This window comes from Anomaloglossus baeobatrachus, chromosome 5 (assembly GCF_048569485.1).
Source record: "Anomaloglossus baeobatrachus isolate aAnoBae1 chromosome 5, aAnoBae1.hap1, whole genome shotgun sequence".
NCBI lineage: Eukaryota > Metazoa > Chordata > Amphibia > Anura > Aromobatidae > Anomaloglossus > Anomaloglossus baeobatrachus.
In genome coordinates, this window is record NC_134357.1 from 272,336,785 (window position 1) to 272,362,461 (window position 25,677).

Consider the following 25,677-nt stretch of genomic DNA (forward strand, 5'->3'; position numbering starts at 1 on the left):
ATTGGCTGCTTGCCCCGGCCCTCCGCACACATCGCCAGACATAACCTTGCGCTGCTGGGATCGTGACGGAGCCGGTGAACGCTGGTAACCATTATACACATCGGGTAACTAAGGTCCCTTAGTTACCCGATGTGTATCATAGTTACCAGTGTACACCGGCTCCCCAGCGGCCTTGCCCCGCCCCCCCCACGGATTGGTCGCTCGCCTCGGCCTGACCCCACCCTCCGAATGGATTGGCCGCTCGCCACGGCCCTCCGCACGCATCGCCAGACATAACCTTGCGCTGCTGGGATCGTGACGGAGCCGGTGAACGCTGGTAACCATTATACACATCGGGTAACTAAGGTCCCTTAGTTACCCGATGTGTATCATAGTTACCAGCGTTCACCGGCTCCCGGTACACATGTGCAGGGAGCCGGCATTATACTCCTCTCCCCCCAGGATTACGCCTCCTATTATAGTCCTCCTATTATACTCCTCTCTGATTGGGGTGCGCAGCATGGGGGATGGAGCACGATGGGGGGTTGTGCAGCATGGGGGATGGAGCACGATGGGGATTGCTCAGCATGGGGGATGGAGCACGATGGGGAGTGCGTAGCATGGGGGATGGAGCACGATGGGGAGTGCGCAGCATGGGGGATGGAGCACGATGGGGAGTGCGCAGCATGGGGGATGGAGCACAATGGGGGGTGCGCAGCATGGGGGATGGAGCAAGATGGGGGGTGCGCAGCATGGGGGATGGAGCACGATGGGGGGTGCATACCTCCCCCCAAAACACACACACACCACCACACACGCACTGCACAACACACCACACACACACTGGGAACCACAAACACCGCCCTACACAGACACCCAACACACAAACAGCGCGGCACACACAAATATATGCACATGCCGCACAACACACACATTGCACAAAACATACCTTCCACCAAAACACACACACACCCCACACCCACACAAACCACGCAACACACACACACAGAGCTCCACAAACAACGCAACACACACAACACAACACACAAACAACACCGCTCTCACCCCCCGCCACACCCAGACAACACCCAGAACATGTACAGCGCCCTACACAAACACTTGGTAACTACACACAACAACATCTATATATATAACAAAAATCATACATGAACTACACAATACGTAAATTCTAGAATAGAATACCCGATGCGTAGAATCGGGCCACCTTCTAGTATATATATCATTGCCTTATTCTGTCTGTCTTGCTCCAAAATTGTGTCATTACAGTGACAACCAGCGCATTGGCCGCTGGGCTCGGCATGGCCCCGCACGGATTGGCCTCTCGGCTTAGCCTGGCCCCGCCCCCCACACGGATTGGCCGCTCGCCCTGGCCCCCTGCACGCATTGGCCGCTCGGCCAGGCCCCGCCCCCTCACGCATTGGATGCTCGCCCTGGCCCCGCCCCCCGCACGCATTCCCCGAACCCACACGGAGACACCCGACTCCCAGGTGACTGCTGCAGCCCTGGAAGCCCACACCAGCAAGACAAAGTGGAGAAAAGCCACAAGCTTACCCCGCCTCCTGGCACACGTGTGCCGGAGCAGGCTGGTATCCATGGTACACATCGGGTAACTATAGAAACCGCTTTCCTTAGTTACCCGATGTGTAACATGGTTACTAGCTTACCCCGGCTCCCGGCACACGTCAGCACTGTCGCTTACCTTTTCTCCACTTTGTCGGATCCGGCGCGCTCCCGTGCACTGTGTACACTACAGTTGCCGCGCGACAAGCTCAGATCACGTGTTGTCATGTGACCAGGAAGTTGCGGCGCAGCCACTGTCCTGTACACAGTGTACGACTGCCTTCAGACGTCCGTGTCACACATAGCACACATGCATGTATACACACACACACACACATAGCAGACACACATGGATACACCGTGCGCATACACACATAGCACACATGCATGTATATATATACACACACACACACACACACACACACTCTGAGCACATATACAAACATAGCAGACACATGGATACACCAAGCGCATACACACATAGCGCACATGCATGTATATACACACACATACTGTGCTGTATACTCACCCAGCGATGCGGTCCCCGGCACTGAAGTCCCCAGCGCTGCTCCACAGAACACTGAATATTCAGTGAGTATAATGAGTGGCGATAAGGAGCGGGAGGCAGCAGAGCCGGAGACAGCATCTCTGGAGAGAAGAAAATATAGAAAATATTTTTATTAAAAAAAAACCCCATATTTTCTCTGGTATGTTTTACACTGATGTCGCACGGATCACATCAGTGTGCGATCCGTGTGACATCCGTGCTGCCGAAGATGCCTGCGTGTGTGCGTGCGTGCGGGGTCATGAAAAGTCACACGGTCCCTGTGCAAACACGGACGTGTGAGGCACATCATAGAATAACATGGGTACGTGTGACATCTGTGTTACAAAACGCATATCACACGTACCTAAAACACGGCCGTCTGAAACCAGCCTACAGCAGCGCGCCGGATCCGACAAAGTGGAGAAAAGCCGGATGTGTGAAACCACTAGCTTACCCAGGCTCCCGGCACACGTGTGCCGGAGCCGGTGTAGGCTGGTAAACACGGTACACATTGGGTAACTATAGAAACCGCTTTGCTTAGTTACCCAATGTGTAACATGGTTACTACCTTACCCCGGCTCTCGGCACACGTGTGGCGCAGCCGGCGTATGCTGTTAACCAGTGTACACATTGGGTAACTATGGAAACCACTTTGCATAGTTACCCGATGTGTACCATGGTTACTAGCTTACCCCGGCTCCCTGCCCATTCAGATTATTGGTCTCCCACTGTCAAACACGCCGATGCGTGCTGCACAGCAGGAGACCAACAAGCAAAAAAAAAGAACCAGCACTGTCGCTTTGCATAGTTACCCAATGTGTACCATGGTTTTCAGCTTACCGACGTACGCTGGTAACAAATGGTACACAATCCTGTAACTATAGAAAGCGCTTTCGTTAGTTACCCAATGTGTACCATGGTTACCACCTTACCCCCGGCTCCCGACACACGTATGCTTGAGCCGGCGTACGCTGGTAACCATGGTACACATCGGGTAACTAAGCAAAGCGCTTTGCATAGTTACCCGATTGTGTAACATGGTTACCAGTGTACGCCGGCTCCCTGCCCATTCAGATCGATGGTCTCCCACTGTCAAACACGCCGATGCGTGCTGCACAGCGGGAGACCAACGAGCAAAAAATGAACCATCATTATTCAAGACTTGCTGATTGTATTATTATTCAATCTGCTAACCTACATACACAATCTAGACTACCCGATACGTTAGAATCGTGCCACCTTCTAGTATATATTTTTATATTAACTAACCAGTAACTAACCACTAACTAGCCAGTTAGTTTAGAAAAAAAACAAACTTTCAAAGGCCTTCTTTATCCCTTCACACCTTGGCATTTTTCATTTTAAGTCTTTCCTCCCCTTCTTCCAATAGACATAACTTTTTTATTTTTCCATCAATATAGCCATAAGAGGGCTTGATTTTGAGGGACAAATTATACCTTTGAATGAAACCATTAATTTTACCTTATAGTGTACTGGAAAATGGGAGATTGCAAAAAAAAGAGTGCAATTCCACAATTGTTTTTGTTTAATTTTTATTTACCATGTTCACTATATGGTAAAACTGACCTGGCGATATGATAAAGGTCAGTATGAATACGTAGAACTAAACATGCAGCTGGGTTTTTTTTTTTTATTTGACTGGTGAAATTTTGGGGGGAAAATTATAAGAATTTTTTATTTTTGTCGCTATTTTCACGATCTGAGGCTGTATGATGGCTTATATCTTGCACCCAGGGCCAGATTAAGGTTGGTGGGGGCCCCTGGGCAGAAAATCTGGTGGGGGCCCCATAAACGTTAACATTTTTAGCCATAACAGTAGAGCACGAACTGTAGCATTTAGATATAAATCCAATAAACATGTATCTTAAGGCCCCGTCACACTAAGCAACATCGCTAGCAACATCGCTGCTAACGAACAACTTTTGTGACGTTGCTAGTGATGTTGCTGTGTGTGACATCCAGCAACAACCTGGCCCCTGCTGTGAGGTCGTTGGTTGTTGCTGAATGTCCTGGGCCATTTTTTAGTTGTTGCTGTCCCGCTGTGAAGCACAGATCGCTGTGTGTGACAGCGAGACAGCAACAACTAAATGTGCAGGCAGCAGGAGCCGGCTTCTGCGGAGGCTGGTAACCAATGTAAACATCGGGTAACCAAGAAGCCCTGTCCTTGGTTACCCGATATTTACCTTTGATACCAGCCTCCGCTGCTCTATCAGTGCCGGCTCCTGCTCTGTGCACATGTAGCTGCAGCACACATCGGGTTAATTAACCCGATGTGTGCTGTAACTAGGAGAGCAAGGAGCCAGCGCTAAGCATTGTGCGCTGCTCCCTGCTCTGTGCACATGTAGCTGCAGCACACATCGGGTTAATTAACCCGATGTGTGCTGTAACTAGGAGAGCAAGGAGCCAGCGCTAAGCATTGTGCGCTGCTCCCTGCTCTGTGCACATTTAGCTGCAGCACACATCGGGTAATTAACCCGATGTGTGCTGTAACTAGGAGAGCAGGGAGCCAGCGCTCAGTGTGCGCTGCTTCCTGCTCTCTGCACGTGTAGCTGCGTGCGCTGGTAACCAAGGTAAATATCGGGTTGGTTACCCGATATTTACCTTAGTTACCAAGCGCAGCATCTTCCACGCGGCGCTGGGGGCTGGTCACTGGTTGCTGGTGAGCTCACCAGCAACTTGTGTAGCGACGCTCCAGCGATCCCTGCCAGGTCAGGTTGCTGGTGGGATCGCTGGAGCGTCGCAGTGTGACATCTCACCAGCAACCTCCTAGCAACTTACCAGCGATCCCCATCGTTGTTGGGATCGCTGGTAAGTTGCTTAGTGTGACTGGACCTTTACCCCGATCTGCCATATTCAGATTTACAGGACTACAATACAGATACAGTCCAGGATAACTCACAGCCGTCACTTATACACACAGTACAATACAGATACAGTCCAGGATCACTCACAGCCGTCACTTATACAAAGAAAGTAGAGTAAAGGGGGCTTTACACGCTGCGACATCGCTAATGCGGAGTCGTTGGGGTCACGGAATTCGTGACGCACATTCGGCCGCATTAGCGATGCCGTTTCGTGTGACACCGATAAGCGATTTTGCATCGTTGCAATAACGTGCAAAATCGCTAATCGGCGACATGGGGGTCCATTCTCTAATATCGTTGCTGCAGTAGTAACGAAGTTGTTCCTCGTTCCTGTGGCAGCACACATCGCTCCGTGTGACACCGCAGGAACGAGGAAGCTCCCCTTACCTGCCTTCCGGCCGCTATGCAGAAGGAAGGAGGTGGGCGGGATGTTACATCCCGCTCATCTCCACCCCTCCGCTGCTATTGGGCGGCGGTTAAGTGACGCTTCAGTGGCGTCGCTGTGACGCCGCATGGACCGCCCCCTTAGAAAGGAGGCGGTTCGCCGGTCACAGCGACGTCGCCGGACAGGTAAGTATGTGTGACGGCTCTGGGCGATGTTGTGCGGCACGGGCAGCGATTTGCCCGTGTCGCGCAACAGATGGGGGCGGGTACGCACGCTAGCGATATCGGGACCGATATCGCAGCGTGTAAAGCGGCCTTTACTCACATATTTTTAATTGATCCCAATGTTAAGGCAGCCAGGGACGGCTCCAGGTTTTTGTGGTCCCCGGTTGAGTCTCAGTGGGCCCCATCCACACACAGACACACACATACACATACAGGCATACGTACATATACATATTTGAAGACAAATTCACAAAAATACATTTAAACAGACAAATATATGCACAGTCATATACACTGACATACATGCAGACACAGACGCATTACAGGTGTTAATATGGAGAAGTCACAAGCAGCCTCACTCACCTCTCCCGCTTGTTTCCAGCTCCTCCAGGACATATGGCTGTGTTGCATGATGGCCATCAATAACAGTCATGACTGCACACCATGCACACTGACACAGCACTGATGTATATACATCACAGGAGGGGCTGGGGCCTACAATAAATACATCACAGGAGGGGCAGGGGGCATAGACATTACTGGGGGGGGCATAGACGTTACTGGAGTGGCAAACCGCTCTGGTGGCGTACACATTACTGGGATGGGTGGCTTAGCGCTCTGGGGGACCCATATAGTTCTGGGGTGCCGCATAGACTGCTCTGATTCATATATACACACACACAGCTCTGCTTCAAACACACAGCTCTGCTTCACACACACAGCTCTGCTTCACACCACACATCTTTCTTCAGCTCTGCTTCACACACACACACAGCTCTGCTTCACACACACACACAGCTCTGCTTCACACCACAAATCTTTCTTCAGCTCTGCTTCACACACAGCTCTGCTTCACACCACACATCTTTCTTCAGCTCTGCTTCACACACAGCTCTGCTTCACACCACACATCTTTCTTCAGCTCTGCTTCACACACACACACACAGCTCTGCTTCACACCACACATCTTTCTTCAGCTCTGCTTCACACACACACACACACACACACACAGCTCTGCTTCACACCACACATCTTTCTTCAGCTCTGCTTCTCTCACACACACACAGCTCTGCTTCACACCACACATCTTTCTTCAGCTCTGCTTCTCTCACACACACACAGCTCTGCTTCACACACAGACACACACACAGTTCTGCTTCACACACAGACACACACACAGCTCTGCTTCACACCACACATTTCTTCAGCTCTGCTTCACACACACACAGCTCTCTTTCACACACACTCACACACAGCTCTGCTTCACACACAGACACACACACACAGCTCTGCTTCACACCACACATATTTCTTCAGCTCTGCTTCACACACAGCTCTGCTTCACACCACACATATTTCTTCAGCTCTGCTTCACACACAGCTCTGCTTCACACCACACATATTTCTTCAGCTCTGCTTCACACACAGCTCTGCTTCACACCACACATATTTCTTCAGCTCTGCTTCACACACAGCTCTGCTTCACACACACAGCTCTCTTTCACACACACACAGCTCTGCTTCACACACAGACACACACACAGCTCTGCTTCACACCACACATATTTCTTCAGCTCTGCTTCACACACATAGCTCTGCTTCACACACACACACAGCTCTCTTTCACACACACTCTCACACAGCTCTGCTTCACACACAGACACACACACAGCTCTGCTTCACACCACACATTTCTTCAGCTCTGCTTCACACACAGCTCTGCTTCACACACACACACAGCTCTCTTTCACACACACACTCACACACACAGCTCTGCTTCACACACAGACACACACACACACACAGCTCTGCTTCACACCACACATATTTCTTCAGCTCTGCTTCACACACAGCTCTGCTTCACACACACACAGCTCTCTTTCACACACACACTCACACACACAGCTCTGCTTCACACACACAGCTCTGCATCACACACACAGCTCTGCATCACACACACAGCTCTGCATCACACCACACAGCTCTGCATCACACCACACAGCTCTGCATCACACCACACAGCTCTGCATCACACACACAGCTCTGCATCACACACACAGCTCTGCATCACACCACACATCTTTCTTCAGCTCTGTCCCTACCTGCTCTGATGCCATCCTCCTGCTGCTCCGGTATAGGCCGCCATCGTCCTGCTGCTGTTCCGGTGCCGCGGCCATTATCCTGCTCCGGTTAGTCTCCTCTCCTGGCCGCGGCGTGGGTCTTCTCCGCGGCCGGCCGCGCGCGTGGGTCCTCTCCTCCGCGGCCGGCCGCGCGCGTGGGTCCTCTCCTCCGCGGCTGACCAGCCAGCCAGCCGGCCGCCCGCGTGGGTCCTCTCCTCCACGGCCGGCCAGCCAGCCGGCCGCCCGCGTGGGTCCTCTCCTCCACGGCCGGCCAGCCGGCCGCGCGCGTGAGTCTTCTCCGCGGCGGCGTCCTGCTGTGACGTCCGCGGCGTCCTACTGTGACGTCCGCAGCATTGGACGCCGCAGCAGAGCAGGGAGCAGGCACACCTCTGACCCCGGAAGTACAAACGATGGTACTTCCGAGGTCAATCAGCGTCCTGTGCCCGCAGCTTGTTTTTGCGTCTTAGAGACGCAGATACAAATAAATGTAGGTGCCCCCCCCCCCGAAAACACAGCTGATTTAGACTGTCTTAACGGAGGGGGAGCGGGTGTGAAGAAAAGAAAAAAAAAATTGCTGACGGGTGGCAAGTATGGCCCTGGTGGTGGGGGCCCCCTTGGAAGCTCTTTTGGTGGGGGCCCCGGGGCTGAAGCCCCGCCTGCCCCGCCTATAATCCGGCCCTGCTTGCACCCTGAATTGACGTTTTTACTGATTCCACTGTTTACTGATACTGTTGAAGTGGACAAAAAAACAGCGATTCTGGTGTTTTGAATTATTTCGTTACGCTGTGTACCGAGCAGATTAATTTAATTTATATTTTGATAGATTGGACATTTCTGAACACATCAACACCAAATATGAGCTTTTTACATTATTTTATTTTGAATGGGACAGAAGTGGGGGGAGGTGTGATTTAAACTTGTGTTTTGTGGGGCTTTACATATCTTCAAAAGCTTTCTTTTTTCTTCTTTTTTTTTTTTTACTGTATTTACTAGTCCCCTTAGGTAACATGAAGCTGTCATCATCCAATCGCTTGTGCTGTTTACACAGCAGTGCATCAGCACTGCTGTGTATAGCAGAAATCATGATCTCTTATGAGCGTCAGCTCTAAGGATCATAATGACAGACAAAGTGGTCTGGCTGTCATGACAACTTATCAGCACCCCGCAATCATGGATACGCCAATGGGAGAAAGGAATGACGCGCCCCCCCCCTGCCCGCCTGTGCATGTTAAAATCTGCTGTCATCTCTGACAGCGGAACTTAGCTGGATAACAGCTGTAGGTGGATTTCCCATCCACATGCAGCTGTTAGAGGCACAGGATGGCTAATTAAATCAGCTGTCATGTACAGGAAAAGATGCGGGTTTGGCATGTGAGCCTGCATCAAAGTCAGGGAGCCGACATATGACGTAAATATACGTAATGTCATGAAAGGGTTAAAATGACATTTTTGTGTACTCACCGTAAAATGTCTTCCTTGGAGCCTTTCATTGGGGGACACAGACATTGGGTTATATGGTGTCTCCAGGGAGGCGTGACACTAGATTTGAAAAAGTGTTAGCTCTTCCTCCCACATCATATACCCCAGCTAAGCGGGAACTAGCTCAGTTTGTTGTAAAAGCAGTAGGAGAAGGACAACCAAAACCACAAGGGCGGGAGCTGTGTCCCCCAATGAAAGGCGCCAAGGAAGACATTTTACGGTGAGTACACAAAAATGTCCTTTCCTTTCTCGCCTTCCAGGACAGTCGTTGAAGAGAGATTTCTCTCAGAGGTTCGAAAGGAGGAAGCTGAAGAGCTCCGAGAACCAGATTCAGATCCCAGGGATCTAAGGAGTGGCGATAAGGAGGGCCCAAATGTGCCACCCCTTGAAGAAAGGTACGGACCTGAGGGCGAGAAGCCAGCTGCTTCTGGAAAAATATTGACAAGGTAGAAACATGTCCTTTAACCCCTTCACGACCGGCCGATTTTTCGCTTTCCGTTTTTTTTTCGCCATTCTTTTTCTGAGAGACGTAACGTTATTTTTCAGTCAATATAGTCATGTGAGGGCTCATTTTTTGCAGAACGAGCTGTACTTTTAAATGAAACCATAAGTATAAACGTGTATATCTAGTGTACTGGAAAACGGCAAACAAATTCCAAATGCAGAAAAATTGCAAAAAAAGTGCGATAGCACTATTGTTTTTGAGATATTTTATTCATTGTGTTCACTATATGGTAAAACTGATGTGTGGGTTGATGCCTCAGATCAGTGCGAGTTCGTAGACACCAAACATGTATAGGTTTACTTTTATATAAGGGGTTAAAAAAAAATCGGAAGTTTGACCGAAAAAAGTGGCTCACGTTTTACGCCATATTCCGTGACCCGTAGCGTTCTCATTTTTCGGGATCTATGGCTCAGTGACGGCTTATTTTTTGCGTCTCGAGCTGACGTTTTTAACGGTACCACTTTTGCGCAGATGCTACGTTTTGATCGCCTCTTATAGCATTTTGCGCAAAAGTTGTGGCGACAAAAAAACGTCGTTTTGGCGTTTGGAATTTTTTTGCCGCTACGCCATATACTGATCAGATTAATTGATTTTATATTTTGATAGAGCGTCGGAGCCGATCGCTAGCGGGTCTCTCGACCCGGGATATGAAGGGACGTATTTTGGCGTTCATCCGAGACGCCATGAGGTCCACATCTGGGAGTCCCCAACGAAGAGTGATCTGATGGAACACTTTGTCGTGGAGGGACCATTCCCCTGCCGCTAGACCTTGCCTGCTGAGAAAGTCTGCGGCCCAGTTGTCTACCCCTGGAATATGGACAGCTGAAATAATGGGGATGTGCTTCTCTGTCCAAAGAAGAATCCTGGATACTTCCTTCATCGCTGCCCTGCTGCGAGTTCCTCCCTGAAGGTTGATGTAAGCCACGGCCGTGGCATTGTCTGACTGGATCCGAACAGGGAGGCCCAATAGTAAGGGTTGAAAATTTTGAAGGGCCAAAAATATGGCTCTGATCTCCAAAACATTGATGTGCAGGGAGCGCTCGGAAGGGGACCAACGTCCGTGAACAGTGTGGTGGAGAAACACCGCTCCCCAGCCTATCAGGCTGGCATCCGTCGTGACTACTTGCCAGTGGACCGGGCGGATGGACTTCCCTTGAGATAGGGATGAGGCTTGAGTCCACCAGACGAGGGAGCTGAGCGCAGACCGAGATAGGCGGACTGACCGGTCTAGGGAAGCTAGATTCTTGTCCCAGGAGGATAGAAGATCCAGTTGTAGAGGGCGCAGATGGAATTGGGCAAAGGACACGGCTTCTATGACCGCCACCATCTTGCCTAACACTCTCATTCCATTCCGAAGGGATGTGTGACGGCAAGAGCGGAGGGATTGGGCGGCCCGGATCAGGGAAGACCTCTTGTCTTCTGGAAGAAAAACCCGGGACTGAGCCGTGTCCATCAGCATACCTAAAAAGGTGATGCGCTGATGAGGAATGAGGGATGACTTGTTGAAGTTGATAAGCCACCCTAGCCTTGACAGCGTGTCTAGGCAAATCTGCACGCCTTCTGAGCAAACTTGAAGAGAGCTCCCTTTGACAAGAAGGTCGTCCAAATAGGGAATGACCAGGATGCCTCTGGGGTGTAAAATGGACATGACGGCCGCCATGACCTTTGTGAAGACCCGAGGCGCAGTCGCCAGCCCAAAGGGGAGGGCCCTGAATTGGAAATGACGGTGTCCTATGGCAAAACGAAGGAACCGTTGATGAGAGACACATATCGGAATGTGTAAATAAGCATCTTGAACGTCTATGGAAGCTGGGAATTCTCGAGGTTCCATGGCGGCTAGCACTGCTCTCAATGATTCCATTCGGAAAGTTCGAATCCATACGAATTTGTTCAGCCATTTGAGGTCCAAGATAGGACGGACAGAGCCATCTTTTTTGGGAACGACAAAAAGGTTTGAATTAAGGCCCGGCTTTGCGTTTTGGACTTTGGAAGACGAGAATGCAGAAACCTGTTGGCCGGCAGGGAATGGAAATCAATCCTGTAACCTGAGGTGACGATTCTCGAACCCAAGCATCGTGAGTGTGAAAAAGCAGAAGCCGCCCTTCAACAGGAGTCGGATCTGAGGGATACCTGGCGTCATGCTGAGGGGGCCTGTACAGAGCGAGGTCCTTTGGGTTTAGGTTGCTTGGAGTGGGAACGCCAGGAAGAGCCCCTTGAGGGACCGGATCCTCGATCTGAGCGTTGGGATGATCCTTGGGCTGATGGTTTTTGGGGGGCAGGCTGAAAGGAGATTTTTTAAAATTCCTGGATACAGGCCGCTTTTGAGGTAGAATGGTACTTTTACCACCCGTCATCTCAGATATGAGTTTGTCCAAGGATTCTCCAAGAGACGCAGGCCATGGAAGGGGAGTGTGGACAGAGATTTCTTGGAGGCACTGTCCGCATTCCATATTTTTAGCCAAAGGACTCTGCAGGCAAAGACAGCATTAGCCGCCGTTAGGGCTGACAAACTAGCTGCATCTAGGGAGCCGTGAAGAAAATAATTAGAGGCTAGAGAGAACAAATCAAGGATCTCAAAAGCCGTCGGGGGAACGTTACAAGAGCGAAGCATCCTGCGTAGGTTCTTGCTCCACACACCCATAGCTCTCGCGACCCATGTTAAAGCAAACAGGGGGCGAAGAGAGGAGCCCGAAGCCTGAAAATAGATTTGACCACAGCATCAACTGCGCGGTCGGACGAGTCCTTGAGAGACACGTTGTCTGAAACAGACATGACCGTGTGTTTAGCCAGTCTGGATACTGGCGGATCCACAACGGGGGGTACTGACCAGGGCTTAACCATTTCAGAGGGAAAGGGATAAGCGAATGAAGAGAAGGGTTTTTTATTAAACCTTCTATCAGGGTAATCCCACCGTTTAGATATAATTTGCCGAAAAATCGGATCCTAGGCAAAGGACTTAGGAGGCTTCTTGGCCCGCTTGATTGCCGACTGAGAAGTTGGGTCAGGAGGCTGATCAGAGATCGACAGAGAGTGATTGACAGCCGAAATTAGTGTGTCTTCTATATGCCTAGACTCAGAAAAGACATCTGAATCAGAGTCAGAATCTTGAGAATCGTGACTACTAAAAGTCACGGAACCTCGGTCAGACTATCGTCCGAGTCGGATGCGGCGTAGAGGTCGCAATGGAGCCTTTTTGGAAACAGCCTTTTTACGTTCTGGGGAAGAGGGACCAGACGAAGCAGGCGGGCTCTTCTGAGGGAGCTGGGCCGGGGGAAGGCTGTGGGAGCCTGAGGACGGGTGGGATATCTGAGCGGCAAGGTTATCTAACCTTTTAGACATTAGAAGAGCCCATGCAGGTATTACGTCATCAGACGGGGGTGCTGCCTGGCCGGTGGCCGGAGCAGAATCCAAAGACTGCACGGCATCCTGATCCGGCAACGGGGTCTGCTGTGACACGGTAGTAGAGGCATCGCAGCCCCGGCATAGTGGATAGCTTTGGCCATTAGAAAACAAGCGTCCAAAGGTGGTACAGGCATAGTACAGGTCCGTAGAGGACGCCTGGGAAGGTTTATCACCCTTGCGGTTACGCATGTCAGCAATAGCGTCCTACAGCCCTATAGGGATAGAGGTATATGAGTGAGGAGCCACTAGCAGTATTATAAAGTGACTGCTATGCACAGCCGGTATATACCGATAGCAAATGGCATATACTGTCAAACAGTCAGCATATACCTGCAGGCAGAGCCAGTATATACCGCTAATAGCTGATATACACCGCTAACCAGCAGGCACACACCGCTAGAGAGACAGCGATATACTGCTGAGCAGAGCGGTATATAGTGCTGCAGAAGTGCAGAGCCAAGGAGGCGATCTCACCCGTGTTTGCTCCCCACGTGGAAAATGGCGTCCAGCGATCCTGGCAGCATGGAGGAGTGAGACGGCCCCCGGAGGGGATTGGTCCCAGGGCTGGGACTAACGTGACGGCCAATCAAAGGAGAGCCGCTGCGACTTAGGGAGCGGCTCCCAGAGCAGTGAGAGGGAGCGTTGCTAGAATGCAGGCCGACGCCGGGGGCTAAATTAATGAGGCACCCCGGGATCATGGCCTGCATCGCCCCACCGGCGCCTTTTCAGGCGGCGGTTTGGATGCAGGGGACAGATGACTCGTCGTCTCCCTACCTGCTCCTGGCTCCGTCTGAAGACGCGTCGGTCCGGTGATGCGGGGATCTCTGGGACGCATCTTTGGCTCAAGGCTGAAGCAGGTCCTCGGCTCTGCTTAGCCCTCTTGAGCTACCTTGGTGTGAGGTGCTTCCAGGGAGCCTGGAGGGGTACGCAGATCCGACCACTTGGGTGTGAGGGAAAACTGACTGCTTGTGCACGCCAGGTTTCCTCTGCCCGTACGCGGGGGGAATAGGGGGTGGCAAGGCACCCTGGTATTGCCCCATAATCAAAAATAGAATGATTAAGAAAAAACAAAATAAGCTGGCCTAAGGCACCTGGTAGAGCTCAGGCCAGACATGTCAGCCTCCCTGCTGACACTAGAAAAAACTGAGCTAGTTTCCTGCCTAGCTGGGGTATATGCTGTGGGGGGAGGAGCTAACACTTTTTCAAATCTAGTGTCACGCCTCCCTGGAGACATCATAATACCCACTGTCTGTGTCCCCCAATGAAAAGGCGAGAAAGGAAAGCATTTACCGTATAAGTACACCGAGGGTCAAGTTAAAGAAGCACTCTCACTAAGTTTGTATTCATTAAATGTGTGTATTTGCATGTAATGTAGTGTGAGTGTGTTAATATACTGACCTTCAGCTGCTTTCTCTGGTGTCCAGCGCCGTTCTCCTCTTGTCAGTGACATCACCGCTGAGCATACTATCAGTGTCACACTGTGCTCTGCGTAATCTGGAACTGGCTTTTACTATCTAAGTCTATGGAGCATCAGAACGAGGCTCCATAAACTTTCATTGTAAAAGAGACTTCAGGCTCACAGAAAGCATATAAAGTGAGCCAGAGCAATTGTGGTGACATCAGTCAGAAGCAAAAAAGGACGGCCACTGATCCGAGAAAAAGCAGCGATAGGCAATATAATAGCACTCACACACTACATTACATATACATACACCCACAAGTAGGAAATACATAAAAAAATTAAAAAAAACTTAGTGGGAGTGCTTGTTCATTGTGTAGGTTTTTCATGAAAGTTTGCTCTCTATTTGACTGCAGTGTTCTGAATCCTCACAGTACACACACCCAGCGCCGCCATCAGGGCATTACAACCATGACTGGTGTACCGGGCCCGGTGAAGAGGAGAGGCCTGGAGGCCAGGGGTAATTGCTTACCTGTGTGAAACCCAGGTGCCCACCTCTTCAACGGGCCGCAGACACAGCCGCAGAAGAGGGGCCCGGCGGAGTCGCTCTGGTCACTACAACACATTGCTAAGCTGAAGGTGAAGCCTTTTCCAGGGCTTCGCATGCAAATTAGCCATGTGTGTTGCAGGCAAGGTGAGTGGAGCAGAGCAGGGCGCAGGCGCATCATCCCGCTTCCCGGCTCACAGCACTATGATAACCTCACCACACTGTCTTCAGCAGGTAACAAAGCGGCGGTGGTGGCGGGGACGTTGGCGGCAGCCGGCCGAGACAGGTAGTCGCTCGGAGAGCTGAAGACGATCACGGAGGGTGGTGGGGGGCACCCATCCGGGGGCCCACCCACCCCCCTTGCTGTCCCCAACCCCTTTCTAACCCATGCCCCTGCCTTGCTTCAACTGGATGTATGGAGGGCGCACAATCCAGCTGAAATGCTTTGCTGCTCAGAGAGGGAGACGTGGGATCCGAGGAAGGTGAGTAAAATGTTTTGAGTTTTTTTGCTGCAAATATGCCAGGAAGTGACCATATATACTAGGAGAATGACATATATACCAGGAAGGGGACCGAGCCCTGGAGGGGATATATATACCAGGATGGGGGCAAATAAATCAGGATGGGGACATATATAACAGAAGAGGCCCAGGATTGGTACATATATACCAGGAAAACAACATATATACCAGGAAGGGGACAGAGGCCAGGAGGGGATATATATATATATATACATACCAGGATGGAGACAAATAAGTCCGGATGGGGACATATACCAGCAGAGCCCCAGGATGGGTACATATATACCAGGAGGATGACATATATGCTAGGAAAGGCACAAATAAACCAGGATGGGGACATTTATACCAGGATGGGCCCAGGAGAGGGACATATATACCAGGAGGACCTTATACAGAGAGGTAGTGTTTGTGTGTGTGTGTATATGTGAGGGGGAGATATACAAAGGGGCAGTGTGTGTGGGAGGATATATATATAAAGAGGGAAAAGGAGCACTGTGTGTGAAAAATATTATAGAGGGACAGTGTGTGTTGGAGGATATTATACAGGGGAGTAGTGTGTGTGGGCGGATATTCTACAGAGGAGCAGTGTGTGTGTGTGTGTGTGGGGATATACACAGGAGCAGTGTTTGTGGGGGGATATTATACAGAAAGGCAGTGTGTGTGGGGGATATTAGATAGAGGAGCAGTGTATGACGGGGAATATTATACAGAAGAGTAGTGTGTGGGAGATATTATACAGAGGCAGCGTGTGTAGGGGAATATTATATAGAGGAGCAGTGTATGTGTTGGAGATATACAGAGAAGCAGTGTGGGGGAAGCTATTATACAGAGGAGCAGCGTGTGTGGGGGAAGCTATTATACAGAGGAGCAGCGTGTGGGGGGGATATTATACAGAGGAGCAGCGTGTGTGTGGGGATATTATACAGAGGAGCAGCGTGTGTGGGGGGATATTATACAGAGGAGCAGCATGTGTGGGGGGATATTATACAGAGGAGCAGCGTGTGTGGGGGGATATTATACAGAGTAGCAGCGTGTATGGGGGGATATTATACAGAGAAGCAGCATGTGTGGGGAGATATTATACAGAGGAGCAGCGTGTGTGGGGGGATATTATACAGAGGAGCAGTGTGTGTGGGGAGATATTATACAGAGGAGCAGTGTGTGTGTGGGGATATTATACAGAGGAATAGTGTGTGTTTGTGTATGGGGGCATATACACAGGAGCAGTGCATGTGGGGGATATTATACAGAGGAGCAGTGTATGGGGGGATATTATACAGAGGAGCAGTGTGTGTGGGGTGATATTATACAGAGGAGCAGTGTGTGTGTGGGGGAATATTATACAGAGGAGCAGTGTGTGTGGGGGGAGCGGGTCAGCTGCATGTATTTCTATGCAGCTGAGATGCTCCTGTTCGGAGAGCGGCAGGCTGTACTGGGTGATGCAATGCGAGTGACTCTTAAGTGTGATTCCAGCCTAAACAAGCGAATTGAGCTAGGCCAATGTGACCAGAAGCATGCAAATTGTATACTCGCCATGATATGATGGCCCGCTCTTGCCACTGGGATCAGAAAAACCGGACAGCACGCATACTGCGAAGATTCAGAAGTCTGCAGACTCTCACAACAAACTTGCGCAACCCCGTTAACTTTCATTATTAAATTGTCGAGACAGAATTCAAAAACTAAAAATGTCATATCCTTGACTATGGCGGGCTTTACACATTGCAACATCGGTAACGATATATTGTCGGGGTCACGTCGTTAGTGACGCACATCCGGCGCCGTTACCGACATCGCAGCGTGTAAACCCTAGGAGCGACGATCACCGATCGCAAAAACGTCAAAAATCGTTGATCGGTGACACGTCGCTCCTTTTCATAATATCGCTACTGCTGCCGGTACGATGTTGTTCCTCGTTCCTGCGGCACCACACATCGCTGTAGGTGAAACCGCAGGAACGACAAACATCTCCTTACCTGCGTCCCGCCAGCAATGCGGAAGGAAGGAGGTGGGCGGGATGTTATGTCCCGCTCATCTCCACCCCTCCGCTTCTATTTGCCGGCCGCTTAGTGACGTCGCTGTCACGCTGAACGTTCCGCCACCCTTGAAGGAGGGATTGTTCGGCATTCACAGCGACGTCACCGACCAGGTATGTGCGTGTGAAGCTGCCGTAGCGATAATGTTCGCTACGACAGCAATCACCACATATCGCATGTGCGGCGGGGGCAGGTGCTATTGCGCTCGACATCGCTAGCAATTGCTAGTGATGTCGCAGCGTGTAAAGCCCGCCTATGTCTTCCTCTGAAATGATTTCAACTCTAATGGGGTAGCTTACCTAAGTCTTTCAAAAGAGATGCTCGTCCATAAAGCTCAGAATCCTCAAAGCTTGAAAGCTGGGGAAAATAATCTGAATCATCTTTCAATTTCATTTTGCAAATATTGCCTTCATAAGAAGTTTCCATGTTCTGCGGCTCCGTGGTTTGTGCCTCCATGATTGGAGATAATGGTCCAGTGGTTTGGAATGAGATCTTTCCCACATTAGATGTTTTCTTCAAGGCTGAAGAAAATTCTTGGCTTTCAGAAGAATGTAATGAATGTTTATCAGCAGTAGATGTGGACGTCTGTGTGTGCATTGCTTGTATGTTGTTTCCTGTCCATATTAACGTAGAGTTCAGCAGCGTGCTGTATGTTTGGGTGCTGGAGCTTCTAAATCCGGGTTTTGTCAAGTCATCTTCATGACTGCTCACATCTTCAGTCTCTGGCATATCGATCAGACATAGTTTTTTAGCAGGTGACTCGAAAACTCGCTTTGTACCTCGGTGACGATTTTTCTTTAAATTCTCTTCAATTATGGTTTCGCCTTCACTAACAGTGGGAAATATTGATGGTATGGCATCAGGTTTTAATTTGATTCCATTATAGTGGTAGTCGTAACTATCAGCTGAAAAATGTCCAGAGCACATAACATATTTACTGGTTGAACGGCCATCCATTATTTTTTTAGATAATGTATGTATGTCATTAAATTTTTGTCCACTGTTCTCCAGCCATGATATTATCTTGCTAATATCATTTGGGAATTTGTGAAACATTATAGCTTGACTTTGGCCTTTGCGGCCAGTCTTGTTACAGCATTGGTTCACAATGCACGAAGGCATGTTTGAGATATTTTGTTTTTGCTCTAAGAAAAAAACAACAACACATAAACATGAAAAAAATGTATTAAATTCAATTTTTAATTAAATTCACATTTAGTTTGATGAATCCATTTATATGTAGTGTATATGATTTCAGTTATTAAGTAAATGTCAGCTACAGTATGGTTTTGTGATTGCCATGTAGCTGATATGGAAAAACCGCTAATCAAGCAAACAAAACATAGAAACAATGGTTCAGATAAGCCAATGAGGTGGTCAAATGTAAGGGGTTAAATTTAGACTTAAAGGGGTTGTCTACTACTTTTACAATGATGGCCTATCCTTTGGATGGGTTATCAATGTCTGATTGGCCGAAGCTCGACACCCCGCACACATCAGCTGTTCTCGATGCCGGCGGCCGCAGCAGGCAACCAGAAATGCTCAGTTCCGGAGCAGTTCATTCTTATAGCGGTACGGCATAGCTGACTCCTATTGATTTGAATGGGAGGAGGATGTGCAGTACCCGGCCACGTCCGCTATCAGTTGACGAGGCAGCTCTGGAACTGAGTATTTCCGGCTGCCTTCTGCCACCACCAAAAATAGTTGATTGTCTGACTGACCCCAGCCGATCAGACATTGATGACCCATCCTAATGGCCCCTTTACACGCTGTGACATCGCTCAAGCGATCTCGTTGGGGTCACAGAATTTGTGAAGCACATCCAGTCGCTTTAGCGATGCCGTTGCGTGTGACACCTATGAGCGATTTTGCATACAGTGGAACCTTGCTTAACGAGAACAATCCGTTCTGGGACTGTGCTTGTTAATCAAGTTACTCGTTCAGCAGAGCAAGATTTCCCATAGGAAATCATTGCAATACTGACAATTCGTTCCACAATGTGTTAAATGTCCCATCCTGGTCCCCTATTCTATCATTCCACACATGCACAAACGCACACAAACGCACACAAACGCACACAAACACACGCATGCACACGCATACACACCTTACCTTCCGTTCCATCACTGGTCTCCTGAGACTTGCTGTTCTCCGGTGCGGGACGTGTATCGGGTAACCATAACGACGAGGGCGGAACTTCCTGCCAGAGCGCTGACGTCAAAGGCAGAGCTGCTTGCCTCTGATTGGCCAGCGCGCTGCCTTTGAGTAGTGGTGACAGGAACCAGGAAGTTCCTGCTTCATCGCTATGGATGCTGATGCCTGGATGCCTGGAGTGGAGTGGAGCGGAGCGGAACACTACAGGACCCAGGAGACCGGCGATGAAACGGAAGGTACACATATAATATGCTCACCTTACCTTCCGTTCCACCGCCGGCCTCATGGTACTTGTAGTTCGCCGCGATGTACCCGGGAACTACAAGAACCATGAGCCCGGCGGTGGAATGGAAGGTAAGGTGAGCATAATACTGTATGTGTGTGCGTGCATGCGTGTGTGTTTGTGCGTACATGTGTGTGTTTGTGTGGACTGTAAGAGTGGGTCAGAGCGCGGTGGATGTACAGAACTGGAAGTGTGTGCAGTGAGGATTTCGCTCGTACAGCAAAGCTTTCTCGTAAAGCGGGTTACAATTTTACAGAAAGCTTTGCTTGTTAATCGAAATTCTCGCTAAGTGGGTTACTCATTAAGCGACGTACCACTGTAGTTGCAAAAATGTGCAAAATCGCTCCTCGGTGACATGGGGGTCCATTCTCGAATATCGTTGCTGCAGCAGTAACGATGTTGTTCCTCGTTCCTACGGCAGCACACATCGCTCCGTGTGACACCGCAGGAACGAGGAACCTCTCCTTACCTGCCTCCCGCCTTCAATGCGGAAGGAAGCAAGTGAACGGGATGTTCGTCCCGCTCATCTCCGCCCCTCCGCTTCTATTGGGTGGCGGTTCAATGACGCAGCAGTGACGCTGAACGAACCACCCCCCTTAGAAAGGAGGCGGTTCGCCGGTCACAGCGACGTCGCAGGGCAGGTAAGTAGTGTGACGGGTCTGGGCGATGTTGTGCGCCACGGGCAGCGATTTGCCCATGTCGCACAACCGATAGGGGCGGGTACCCACGTTAGCGATATTGGTCACGATATCGCAGCGTGTAAAGCGGCCTTAAGGATAGGCCATCAATGTTAAAGTAGTGGACAACCTCTTTAAAGTGTTGTCTGGAACTTTTATATCAATATCAGATTGGTGTTCCCAGTGGATGTGCCGAGATGCAGGGCTGCATCGCTCCATCCAATGTATAGTAGCTGTAGTCAAGTACTGCCCATCCGCCACTATTGATTTGAATAAGGTGCGGATGTGCAGTACCTGGCCACAATTCCATTGATGGAGCTGTGCAGCTCCGCAACTGAGCACATTCAGCCGCACTGGGAACAGCTGATCGCTGGGGGTGCAGGGGGTCGCACACCCACCAATCAGCCATTGATGACTTATCCTAAGGGGCACTTTGCACACTGCGACATCGCAGGTGCGATGTCGGTGGGGTCAAATTGAAAATGACGCACATCCGGCATCGCAGGCGACATCGCAGTGTGTAAAGGCTGGATGATACGATTAACGAGCGCAAAAGCGTCGTAATCGTATCATCGGTACAGCGTCGGCGTAATCCATAATTACGCTGACGCAATGGTCCGATGTTGTTCCTCGCTCCTGCGGCAGCACACATCGCTGTGTGTGAAGTCGCAGGAGCGAGGAACGTCTCCTACCGGCCTCACTGCGGCTTCCGTAGGATATGCGGAAGGAAGGAGGTGGGCAGGATGTTTACATCCTGCTCATATCCGCCCCTCCGCTCTGATTGGCCGCCTGCCGTGTGACGTCGCAGTGACGCCGCACGACCCGCCCCCTTAACAAGGAGGCGGGTCGCCGGCCACAGGGACGTCGCACGGCAGGTGAGTGTGTTTGTGAAGCTGGCGTAGCGATAACTTTCGCTACGCCAGCTATCACCACATATCGCTGCTGCGACGGGGGCGGGCACTATCGCACTCGGCATCGCAGCATCGGCCTGCGATGTCGTAGTGTGCAAAGCCCGCCTAAGGATAGGCCACCAATATAAAAGTCCAGAACAACCCCTTCAAAGAGATTGCTTATCAATATGGACATTTTTATGTTTTACAAAAGAGAACCTATGATCAGGATAATAGATCCCAAACAAATGGCTTTTATGTGAAGCAGTTTTAATGCTATTAAATTAGTAACGTTCTTGTAGAATGAGTTTTTTCCACTTTAGAGAAATCCATCGTTGAAATTCTGTGCTAATGAGAAAAGCAGTTGGGTGGGACAATGCACTTGCAGACCTCCTGCCTCCGTGGATCGGGCAGCACGGAGTGGCTATCCAGTTCCCTTTAAAGTTGATTGTGCCAAGAATCAAAAAGCCTTTCAAAGCCAAAAGGTGGAAAACTTTGTAATGAAACTCAACTGAAAAAGAGATTTTTGGCAAAAATATATGTACATATAATAAAAACATGTACATAAAGGTGGGTAACGTAACCCCTTTAAAGCATATCCTTATCCATAAAAGTGAACATGTACAGTACAGTAAATGCACAACTGTCACTTAAATATTACTGATGTCATTAATTTCATTTATCAGCCAACTCTAAATGTCAATTAAGTACAAGACGACAAAGGGTTTATATGTAATATTTGTCATTTAAATGCTTTAAGTTGGCAGGGTTTCCTATATACAGTCATATGAAAAAGTTTGGGCACCCCTATAAAGAAAAAAGGTTAACATTAATAACAATTTGGGTTTTTGCAACAGCTATTTCAGTTTCATATATCTAATAACTGATGGACTGAGTAATATTTCTGGATTGCAATGAGGTTTATTGTACTAACGGAAAATGTGCAATCCGCATTTAAGCAAAATTTGACCTGTGCAAAAGTATGGGCACCTCAACATAAAAGTGACATTAATATTTTGTAGATCCTCCTTTTGCAAAAATAACAGCCTCTAGTCGCTTCCTGTAGCTTTTAATGAGTTCCTGGATGAAGGTATATTTGACCATTCCTGTTTACAAAACAATTCCAGTTCAGTTAAGGCTGCTTTCACACATCCGGTTTTTCCTGTGCGGCACATACGGTGCTCTTCAGAAAAAACGCAACATTTTTTTTTTTTGCCGCCGGTTGCGGTTTTTCCCGCATAGACTTGCATTTTAGCGCCGTATTGTGCCGCATGGCCTTGCGTTGCGTTCAGTTTTTGCCGGATGCGGCATATTTAGCTCATGCGACAGCTGGATGGAACGTTGCCTGGCACGTTTTTTTGTGCGGCGAAAAAAAAACGCATTGCGCCGGATCCGGCGCGATTTACAAAGCAAGCCTATGGACGCTGGATGCGGCGTCCTGCGGCAAAAACCGCATCCGGCCGTATGCGTTTTTTTGCATTGCGTATGCTCAGTATCAAGCCGAATCCGTCAAAAAACGGACGGGCCACATGGAAAAACTTATACAACGGATCCGTTTTTTTCGCTGCATCCGTTGCATAGGTTTTTGAGCCGGATTGAGCCGCACTGCTAACGCCGAGCATGGACAGCACGCTTCAAATCACCCCACAGATTTTCAATGATATTCAGGTCTGGGGACTGGGATGGCCATTCCAGAACATTGTAATTGTTCCTCTGCATGAATGCCTGAGTAGATTTGGAGCGGTGTTTTGGATCATTGTCTTGCTGAAATATCCATCCCCTGCGTAACTTCAACTTCGTCACTGATTCTTGCACATTATTGTCAAGAATCTGCTGATACGGAGTTGAATCCATGCGACCCTCCACTTTAACAAGATTCCTGGTGCCGGCATTGGCCACACATCCGCAAAGCATGATGGAACCTCCACAAAATTTTACTGTGGGTAGCAAGTGCTTTTCTTGGAATGCCGTGTTTTTTTGCCTTCATGCATAACGCCTTTTTGTATGACCAAACAACTCAATCTTTGTTTTATCAGTCCACATGACCTTCTTCCAAAATGTAACTTGTCCAAATGTGCTTTTGCATACCTCAGGCGACTCTGTTTGTGGCGTGCTTGCAGAAACGGCTTCTTTCGCATCACTCTCCCATACAGCTTCTCCTTGTGCAAAGTGCGCTGTATTGTTAACCAATGCACATTGACACCATCTGCAGCAAGATGATGCTGCAGGTCTTTGGAGGTGGTCTGTGGATTGTCCTTGACTGTTCTCATCATTCTTCTTCTCTGCCTTTCTGATATTTTTCTTGGCCTGCCTCTTCTGGGCTTAACAAGAACTGTACCTGTGTTCTTCCATTTCCTTACTATGTTCCTCACAGTGGAAACTGACAGTTTAAATCTCTGAGACAACTTTTTGTATCCTTCCCTTCCCCTGAACAACTATGTTGAATAATCTTTGTATTCAGATCATTTGAGAGTTGTTTTGAGGAGCCCATGATGCCACTCTTCATAGGAGATTCAAATAGGAGAACAACTTGCAAGTGGCCACCCTAAATACCTTTCCTCATGATTGGATACACCTGCCTATGAAGTTCAAAGCTCAATGAGGTTACAAAACCAAATTAGTGCTTTAGTAATTCAGTAAAAAGTAGTTAGGAGTGTTCAAATCAAGAAATTGATAAGGGTGCCCATACTTTTGCATCGGTCAAATTTTGTTTGAATGCGGATTGCACATTTTCTGTTAGTACAATAAACCTCATTTCAATCCAGAAATATTACTGAGTCCATCAGTTATTAGATATATGAAACTGAAATAGCTGTTGCAAAAACCCAAATTGTTATAAAGAAAAAAGGTTAATATTAATAGGGGGAGCCCAAACTTTTTCATATGACTGTAGATTGTTAGGGCTTAAAGTCAGATGTGCCCCTTTCTATTAACACCTTCTGAATCTCAATAAATCCCACCTCAGACATTGGTAAGTAGGATCAGGATCCAGGGAAGCTAGTCACCAGATAGGTGAAGGTCCCAGACATGCAGGGTTTCCTCTCTAGGATATACTGTATTTACATGTGGTGAGAACGCTGTGGATGCTCTATGTAGATTTGTAGGTGGAAAATTCAATTGTCTGCAATAATGGTAAAGTGGAAGAGATTTTAACAAGTCTCATTCATGAGCTGAAGATTAAAATCTCCAGCAGAAATTAATGTGTGGTTCGGATTCAAAGGGATTGTCACCTATCAGGACATCTCCACAGTCCACCAGGCACACACTGTTCTGCAACCCCCGGGGTTCTGCCACCAGCAAGTTACAAACATGCAGATGCTGTTGGACTTTTTGTCAGGGGTCACAATGCAATCCCTTTAAATTAGCAAACATTGTTCACGTGACAAATAGTCATCGAATAGCCCCAACCTAGGTCTCTTTGTTGGAAGGCCTTTCATCTTACTCCTGGCTCATCCACACATCAGTTTTAAATCCTATGAGTGTTATCGGTGTGTGTAACCCTAGGCTGCTTTCACACTACGTTTTTTTAACATGCGTCCTGAATGTTTTTTTGCTACAAAAGCGGATCCTGTTTTTCCAAAGAGAAACGCATGCAAACGCATGTGTTAGGGTCCCGTTACATGTAACGACTCACCAGCGATCCGACCAGCAATCCGACCTGGGAGGGATCGCTGGAACGTCGCTACATGGTCACTGGTGAGCTGTCAAGCTTTGCACTCCGGAGCTCTCAGCTGCAGCCTGGTCTGATCTCAGAGTTTGCAGCACTGCACCGTGAGCGCCGAGTGATTGATTCCCTGGCGATTGTGGTTCAGTTCATGACAGCTGCAGACAGGCCGGGCTGCAATCCGGAGTTCAGGTGAGAGCACCGGAGATCAGCCCGGGATGTCTTCAGCTGTCATTAACTGAACCGCAATCACCGGGGAATCAATCACTCGGTGCTCGCCGTGCAGTCCTGCAAACTCTGAGATCAGACCAGGCTGCAGAGAGCTCCGGAGTACAAAGCAGGTAAGTGAATCCAGGCCTGGTATTACTGGAGGTTTCTCCGGTAGCCAGTCTGACGCTG

At 49.2% G+C, this 25,677-nt stretch overlaps 1 protein-coding gene across 1 annotated transcript in view; it reads right to left on the reverse strand.

Annotated features, from left to right (window-relative positions):
- The window catches only part of LOC142311245 (uncharacterized), a 113,274-nt gene that overhangs the window by 66,364 nt on the left and 21,233 nt on the right, over positions 1-25,677 (reverse strand). The window contains exon 2 of the mRNA XM_075349468.1: positions 17,910-18,755. Within this exon, the coding sequence (XP_075205583.1) occupies positions 17,910-18,732 (823 nt within the window). The 5' untranslated portion in view covers positions 18,733-18,755. The remainder of the gene's footprint in view (positions 1-17,909; positions 18,756-25,677) is intronic.